An 8,950-nucleotide genomic window follows, 5' to 3' on the forward strand; every position below is an offset into this window, starting at 1 on the left:
AGGAATTCTGGGAGTTGAAGTCCCCATATGTCACAGAAGAGCCATCTTTGCCTACCCCTGGACTAAGTGAACAAAACATTCTGGCTAATTAGAAATTACTTCATTGAGAAAAGCTACTTAATTAATTGTATATTGACAAATTTTGCATTGGGCTGTTCTGGGAGATTATTCAGGTATATGTTAATTTCCTTATGTTTATATCCATCATTCTTTCGTTGTACTTCTACTTACCTTTGTTATTAATAACTCTCCAGACTTCATTTTTATGCTGTTTTGGCAGCCATTGTCCCTTAGATTATTTTCCAAATCACAACGGATGTATTTGAAGTTCTGGGATAAGAATAATTAGACAGTAAAGAATGCTTAGAAATTGGGCTCTAAATTAAATTGTTTTTAATTTCAGCCTCTGCCTTGATATTAGGTTAAGGTTAGAATTAGTGACTCACTGAAAAATTCTAACTCAGCATGATGCCTATATTGAAAGATCCCAATCTTGTTTGTCTTTGTGAAAATGTTATGGTGTTTAGACATTATCACAATTGTGGTTACTATGGTAGATAACTAGGCAATCTCTTCAACCCCAAACTGATTGAATTTTCAGCCTTCAAACCTAAGTTATTTGAATTTTTTTTGCCTCACCAGGACAAAAGTTTCAAAGAAGGCACCCCATAGAAACTAAAATTATTATTTTTTAAATATTTTTATTATTTTTCAAAAAGACAGACAAAAACATACAACATTAAACATTTAAGGAGCTGCCATTGCTCCGCTTGTTGTAGAAGTCTAACTAGTACAGAAATATAAAAAACCCTAACTGTTATCAGATCAATGCAGAAATGCCACACGTGTAAATTACATTCTTATTGAATTTAACTCTATATTTTTTGATATTAAGCTTATTAATTAAATTTCTTTATGTTTTAAGGTATTATGTACTTATACAAAAAGAAAAGGAAGAGACAAAATATTAGTAATAGAGAAGAAAGAAAAGATACACTCTTCTAAATTAATTATACTATATGCTATTTCATTCTATCTTATAGTTTTTCAAATAGTTATATATTCTTATATGTTTAATTGTTAATACTATTTTTGAGATTCCACCAATCATATACTTTATCCCATATTTTATAAAATTCTGTTTCAGTTTGATTATTCAAACGTTTAGTCATCATGTCTAATTCTGCACATTCTGCAAATTTTTTAAATACCTCAGTGTCTTTTGGTATTGTCTTTTCTTTCCATTTCTGTGCGAATACTATTCGGGCCACAACCAATATATGTATTATTAAATAGTAAATTTCTTTTTTATACTTTGTGTTTGAAATACCCAATAAGAAAAATTCAGGAGTGAAGAGTCCAGAGACAAAGGCTTAAGCAAAGACGGTTCCTTTATTCAGCTCTTAAAGGGAAGTGACAATCAGCGGGAACACGTCTGGCTTAACATGGAGAGAAGCCGCTCTTTTATACTTTTGCGGCTCCCGCCAAAAGAGAGCCAGTCAGCATCTGAACCAATCAGGCGTGACTTCCTGTTTCAGCACAGACAGCGTTTTTTCATGGAACCAACTATTTACATAGGATTCAACAAGGAGATTTTTTAATCTTCTCCTTTGTTATTTCAATATTTTTATTATTAACCATGTAGACCTCCTGGAGGAAACTTCCGTATATTTGGGAATACTTTGCAGTATTTAATTTTCTCCCTCCCCCCCCCCCCCCACAGTATTTCTGAGGCATACCAGTGAGGAAATCAAATCACCATAAGAGCCTGTGGGTTCTTTTTTATTCATTTGTTCTTTTATTGTTTAAAATAGGTTTTGTTGGTTCTTAAAACTGAGAAACAACTCATGAAATCCATGTTGTCAGATTAGGAGGAGGATTAAATAACAAATGAACAGTTCAATGTCAAAGGGTTGAATGGACAGGGATCATGGCCCAATCTCAAGTCTACGTGATTTGAGAGCACGTAGACCTACTGCGAAACACTTTTACCTCATCTGTGCAAAAAGTACAGTCGCCGGCCACTCGGATGCATTCGGTGCAGCTTTTTGCCCTAGAAGCCACACAGTGGTTAACTAGAAACAAACAAGGAAATAAACAAACAAACAGGTTAGAACACAATTGTCTAGAAATAGGCTAGTTCTAAAATGTGGTCGTATCTTAATTTCCTTTCAAACTTGCAGCATCATTTTCTTTACCAAGATTTGATATTGTTCCTATTTTTCAGAAAGTGAGAATATTCAAATAAAATGATTTAATTTTTTATTTATTTATTTTGTCAAACAATTATAGAGTGGTAATTTGTACAAATAAAACATTAGATAAGTAAATATAAACATTAGATAATATAAAATGATATATTAGTGAAGCTGATCATCATCGTCAACATTGTTGAATTTCCAGATGTGAAATTCTTAAGATTTCATAGTGCCCACACTGGCATTCCATGCAATTGTATATGAGATGTTAGCCATTTTTGCTTTGTAATATTCCATCTTAAATGCTAATGTTTTATTTATTTATTTATTAGATTTGTATGCCACCCCTCTCCGAAGACTCGGGGCGGCTAACAACAATAAAGAAAACAATGTAACAAATCTAATATTAAAAAGTAATCTAAAAAACCCCAATTTAAGAGACCAATAATACAAACAAGCATACCATGTATAAATTCTATAAGCCTAGGGGGAAGGGAAAAAAATTCAATTCCCCCATGCCTGACGACAGAGGTGGGTTTTAAGGAGCTTGCGAAAGGCAAGGAGGGTAGGGGCAACCCTGATATCTGGGGGGAGCTGGTTCCAGAGGGTCGGGGCCACCACAGAGAAGGCGCTTCTCCTGGGCCCCGCCAAATGACATTGTTTAGTCGACGGGACCCGGAGAAGGCCAACTCTGTGGGACCTAACCGATCGCTGGGATTCGTGGGACTTCTTTTTTTAATTTTGAGAGTGTATAAGCCCCATTTGGGAGTGCCATTGATTTTATGATGCCTGCAAAGACATGTTTCCAAATTGCAAACAGCATGACTGAGAAGGTTCATAATCAAGGCTGCACTTTTCAAACTTACTTTTCTTCCCTTGGCCTAAGATCAAAAGCAGGCAGAACAGAAGCAGCTGGAACCACATCCTTCCCAAGAGCTTGTCCATTCTTCCTGAAATCCAGTAGACTGTGGAGTCAGCAACGGCTCAGCTCAGACTCATTTGATAGTTCTTAAACTCCTTTAACGTGGTCTTCTGTAATCTGAAGATATAATTCCAACATATTAGGGAGCCATCAGATTATGAAAGGGTTATGGATATGGTTATAGACAGAGGTGGTTTGCTAAGGTGGAACGGGGATGTGTGTTCGCCCCCATGGCTCTGAGTGCTAGTGGAGTCCAGCACAATTATGCTACTGCACCTGGGCAGGTAGCAAAATCACGCACGGACACGCAGGTGCGCCCATGGTGTCCATGTGTGATTTTGCTACCTGCCAGGTGCAGTAGCATAATTGCGCTGGACTACACTAGCATTCAGAGCCATGAACACACATCCCCGTTCAGAACACACATCCCCGTTCCACCTTAGCAGCCCACCTCGGGTTATAGAAAACAATTACAGGTTTCTTACCACTGTTTGGAAGGGTTTGGAATATAAAATTCCCTGCTGCAGACACAAGAGATCTCTGAATAACCTGAGATAGTCAACAATATTATGTAGCTGAATTAACATCAAATTCCTGAGCAACTAGAAATTCCTGCATGGTGTGTGTGTGTTTGTGTGTGTAGTGTCTATCAAATATGAAGTATTTGTTTGAAAATTTTAATGATTTGTGTCTATTTATAAGGGGAGGTGGGAAGCTTTAAAGCCCCAAATCTGAATTTTTGAAAATTCTACTTAACTTCTGAGATTTCGCTAGGCTTTCCTTTTGCACTTTCCAATAGTGATGGGTGAACTGAACCCGCACAATTCGGGTCCGTACCGAATTTTGCGGTGTTCGGTATGCTGAACCCGAACCCGAATTTTTTTCAAAGTTCGGGCAGAGTTCGGGATCGTGTTCGGTGTTCGGAGCTTTGACGTCACCGGCAGGTTGCTAAGGATGCCAAGGGGATCGCTTCCTGGATTCCATGTTTATTTTTATGCGAAAGGACCACCCTTTGCTTGCAGCACCGCTGCGGTGTCCTTTTTTGTAAAAATAACAATGTTTATTTTTACGTGAAGTCCTCTCTTTGAAGGAGCTGGGGAATCCCTCCCACGAAGAGATTCCGGGGGCGGAGCTTTGACATCACCGGCAGGTTGCTAAGGATGCCAAGGTGATCATTTCCTGGATTCCATGGAATCCAGGAAGTGATCACCTTGGCGTCCTTAGCAACCTGCTGGTGACGTCAAAGCTCCACCCCGGAATCTCTTCGTGGGAGGGATTCCCCGTTCGGGTTCGAGCTCAGGTTCAGTTCAGGTTCGGCCAAATTTTATGTAAAGTTCATCCGAACTCGCCCATCACTACTTTCCAACTATTCTTCATAGGCATTAAAAATAAAATTAAAAAAGTTTGGAGGAGAAAAAGAGATGGGTGGGAAGAGATAGAAATTCCATGCTCAGTATATATCAGACTGCGGGAAGCAATACAGAAAGTACTACTTTCTGATATTCAAAGAAGGTAACTGAATTAGAGCATCTGACTAACATGGAATGAACTATGGCCAGATAACGTGTACAGAAAGGCACAGACCTCAGAATCATGCATGAGTTTGCTCATATAATGCTCACTGCTCACATAGTGAATTTTTAAGTAGTTTATAATGTATACCCTTCTCGATCCTTTTGCATATTGATAAGGCAATCCATTTCAAGAATGCATTTTCAGAAATGACTATGCATCACTGACTTGAGCTAAAAATATGGTCTATGTTCACAAAGGAAGAGATTTAGGGTTGGTCCTATATCCCAGCTCTGGCTTCCTATCTTAATTAGCATAGTGGCATTATAAACTAAAGGAATCCAAATGCAGACCTGCCAGCATTCTAGCAAAGGGAATGGAGGTATTTCTCCATGGCAAGCACAGCAGCAGAAAAAAGAAAGAGAGAGAGAGAGAGAGAGAGGAAAAAAGGAAGGAAGAAAGAAAGAAAGAAGGAAGGAAGGAAGGAAAAAAGAAAGAAAGGAAGGAAGGGAAGGAAGAATAAAAAAGAGAAAAAAGAAAGAGAGAGAAAGAAAAAGAAAGAAAGAAAGGCAGGAAGGCAGGAAGGTGGAAAGGAAGGAAGAAAGAAAGGAAGGTGGAGAGAAAGAAAGAAGGAAGGAAGGAAAAAAGAAAGAAAGAAGGAAGGAAGGAAGGGAAAAAAAGAAAGGGAGGGAGGGAGGGAGGAAAGAAGGAAGGAAGGAAGAAAGAAAGAAAGAAAGAAAGGCAAGTCAACCAGTGAGGCAAGATATGGATAAGAATGTAGGGTGAGGTTCTTGACCACAGTATTATTTTATGTATAGTTTTTTTCTTTAAACTTACACTTTGGCCCTTTGTTTTTTTGATAAGCCTCCCAATGAATTTCAGAAGGACAAATATTTTAGCCTTGAGTAGTGAACCCCAGGAAGTGAAGTGGCTTCTTGAAATCTTGGTTGTTCTTTGCATGAATTCCAGATAATAATGATGAGACAACTCTAATGTTAAACTCACCATAACAATGAAACAATTCCTCACTGGTAGGGGTGAAATGCTCCTGTCAGTCGTCCGAGAGGTGGTGGCAAAGTGAGCACTCTGCTCACCTGCCTGGATGCCGCCATTTGGGTTCTTTTACCCTCTGCGCATATGCAAAGCGTTCTGTGCATGTGCAGAGGATAAAAGAACCCAAATAGCAGTGGCTGGCTGGCTGGGTGGAGCCTCGTGCTCCCTTTACGACTGGCTCTCCGATGACCGATAGGCACAAGCGAGCATTTCACCCGTGCTCACTGTGTTGGACAAATTTTGATTACAAGACAACTACAGTTCCAATCAGTGCCACAGATAAAACCATGAGTTAATTGGTTATGTTTAAGAGAGAATAAATGGGGTGCTTTTTTTCCTGGAGCTCTCAAATGATAGTTCTCACACTCAGAATGGGACACCGATGAAAATATTTTGCTTTTATCCCAGAATGTTTTGCGGATATTCCCTATGTTCATGCTCGTTTCCCCCAGTGTAATTACACCGGCGAACAAAATTGCTAGGTCTATTTGTAGGACTTTGACACAGGCCAAAGCTTTGCTTCAGAGGAAATCTACAAGCAAGGCTAAAGGTTCTTCTTATCTGCTGCATGGCTGTTAGCACTGTCTATACTATCTCAAAGCCATGCAAAGTTTTTGCTGCATAATTCAGTGGTGGGATTCAATTTTGTTTTTACTATCGGTTATGTGGGTGTGGCTTGGCGGGCATGGCTTGGCTTGGCGGGTGTGGCTTGGCTTGGTGGGCGTGGCTTGGCTTGGCTTGGCAGGCGTGGCTTGGCTTGGCGGGTGTGGTTTGGCTTGGTGGGCGTGGCTTGGCTTGGTGGGCATGGCAGGGGAAGGGTCACTGAAGGGCCGTTCATCTTTGGCGCTACCGGTCCGCCCTCCAAGGCCGTTGCGGGCATGCGCATGCCCATTGGAGTGAGATTTGGCTACTGCGCATGCATACCAAGCAAAATCTCATGTGACGATGCATGCGCAAGCGAGATTTCAGTGAGGTTCACCAATATTTTTTCTTCCGTGCATGCACTAAAGCAAAAAATCGGCAAAAATTGCTGAAATCTTGCATGTGTGAGTGTCCTCACATGAGATTTCACTTGTTGCGCATGCGCAGAAGCTAAATCTCATGTGAAGGTGCGCGTGCACATGTTGGGACACGCAGCTGCATGCACATCTTGGAATTTCCTACCAGGAAAGGACCCCACTGGGAAGGATACCGAAAAATCCCCATTCCCTCCCAATCAGTTGGGACTCGAGAGGCAGAGAACACATAGGGGTCGGGACAGCCAGAAGTGGTATTTACCAGTTCTCTAAACCAATGTTTTTCAACCAGTGTGCCGCAAGACATGGTCAGGTGTGCCGCGAAGCTCAGAGAGGAAGAAAGCAAGAGAGAGAGAAAGCAAGAGACAAAGAAAGCAAGAGAGAGAGAAAGCAAGAGAGAAAGAAAGCAAGAGAGAAAGAAAGCAAGAGAGAGAGAAAGCAAGAGAGAAAGAAAGCAAGAGAGAAAGAAAGAGAAAGAAAGAGCAAGTGAGAGAGAAAGAGAACAAGAGAGAGAGAAAGAAAGCAAGAGAGAGAGAAAGAGAACAAGAGAAAGAAAGAGAGAGAACAAGAGAAAGAAAGAGAGAGAGAAAGAGAGAGAAAGAGAGGGAGGGAAGGAAGGAGAGAGAGAGAAAGACATAGAGGGAGGGAGGGAGAGAGAAAGAGAGCAAAAAAGAGAGGAAGGAAGAGAAAGAAAGGGAGAGAGAGAGAAAGGAAGAGGAAGGAAGGGAGAGAAAGAGGGAGGGAGAAAGAAATAGAGCAAAGGGGAGGAAGAGAGAGAGATAATTTTTTTGTCCAAACTTTTTTTATTCCCCCCCCCCGCTCAATGTGCCCCAGGGTTTTGTAAATGTAAAAAATGTGCCGCGGCTCAAAAAAGGTTGAAAATCACTGCTCTAAACTACTCAAAATTTTCCCTACCGATTCTTCAGAACTGGTCAGAACCTGCTGAAACCCACCTCTGGCTGCATTGTATCAGTACCGATTGTAGCTTGGGAAGGGATGGATTGTTCAGGATTCTTCATAAAACACCCCTCAAATATAAAACAGCACATCAGAAAAACAGGTTCAACTGAGTTTATATACCTAACATGTTGGATGCCTCTGAGCAAAGACATTCAGAATTACAGAGTTGGAAGGGACCTTGGAGGTCTTCTAGTCCAGCCCTCTGCTCAAGCAAGAAACCCTACACTACTTCAGACAAATGGTTGTCCAATATCTGCTTAAAAACTTCCGGTGTTGAAGCATTCACAACTTCTAGAGGCAAGCTGTTCCACTGATTAATTTTCCTGACTCTTAGTTCTATAAACTTCAGTGAACTTCTCAGATTAAAAACAAATCTGAATAAATAATATTTGCAAAGAAAACTATTCAGAAAACCAAAGGGAAAAAAGGAAATTGTCTCGTATAAAACTTTGAAAGTCTGTTAGGTTCCCCTACAACTGATGTGTGGGTGATCTGCTGCAATTGGTCTTTCATGCCAGTAGTTCAAAATGTGCATCCCTCTGCACACATGACTCGTGATTCACTGCCAAAACAAGCACCTCTTTTTCCTGAGTTTGGGACTTTCTAGCCTAATAAAAATCAGAGAAGAAGAAAAACAAGATAGGTTTCCAAACAACCCCCTCCTATCAACTATTTCCTATTGTGCTAACAATTTCCAGCAGCTGTTAAAGAATGCTGGGTGGGGCTGTGGAAAATGCCCTGCTTCCATAGGAAACTCTTGTCTGGGGAGAGCGGGGTGGGTTCTGTAAATTTGAAAGCTCACATCCTCAAAGGGTCTTTCTTTCTTTCTTTCTTTCTTTCTTTCTTTCTTTCTTTCCGCCTTCCTTTCCGCCTTCCTTTCTTTCTTCCTTTCTCTCTCTCTTTCTCTTTCTTTTTTTCTCTTTTTTCCTTCCTTCCTTCCTTCTTTTCTCTTTCTTCCTTTCCGCCTTCCTTTCCACCTTCCTTTCTTTCTTCCTTTCTCTCTCTCTTTCTCTTTCTTTTTTCTCTTTTTTCCTTCCTTCCTTCTTTTCTCTTTCTTTCTTCCTTTCTCTCTCTTTCTTTTTATCTTTCTTTCTCTCTCTCTCACCCTCTCCCTCTTTCTTCCTTTCTTCTTTCTCTCTTCCTTTCTCTTTCTTTTTTCTGTCTCTTTTGTCCTTTCTTCCTCCCTCCCTCCCTTCCATCCTTTCTTCCTTCCTTCCTTTCTCTTCCTTCCCTTCTCTCTTTCTCTTTTTCTCTCTCTCTCGCTCTTTCTTTCTTTCTTTCTTTCTTTC

The 8,950-nt window shown here is 40.5% G+C and overlaps 1 protein-coding gene across 3 annotated transcripts in view; it reads right to left on the minus strand.

Annotated features, from left to right (window-relative positions):
* The window catches only part of ITGB4 (integrin subunit beta 4), a 78,025-nt gene extending 74,801 nt beyond the window's left edge, over positions 1-3,224 (minus strand). For all 3 annotated transcript variants that reach the window (XM_070739890.1, XM_070739889.1, XM_070739891.1), the window contains exons 1-3: positions 3,065-3,224; positions 1,993-2,075; positions 232-330 (exon numbers count right to left, since the gene is read on the minus strand). In XM_070739890.1, the coding sequence (XP_070595991.1) occupies positions 232-330; positions 1,993-2,075; positions 3,065-3,143 (261 nt within the window). In that variant the 5' untranslated portion in view covers positions 3,144-3,224. The remainder of the gene's footprint in view (positions 1-231; positions 331-1,992; positions 2,076-3,064) is intronic.
* Between the last annotated feature and the right edge of the window lie 5,726 nt (positions 3,225-8,950).

This window comes from Erythrolamprus reginae, chromosome 2, assembly GCF_031021105.1.
Source record: "Erythrolamprus reginae isolate rEryReg1 chromosome 2, rEryReg1.hap1, whole genome shotgun sequence".
Taxonomy (NCBI): Eukaryota; Metazoa; Chordata; class Lepidosauria; order Squamata; family Dipsadidae; genus Erythrolamprus; species Erythrolamprus reginae.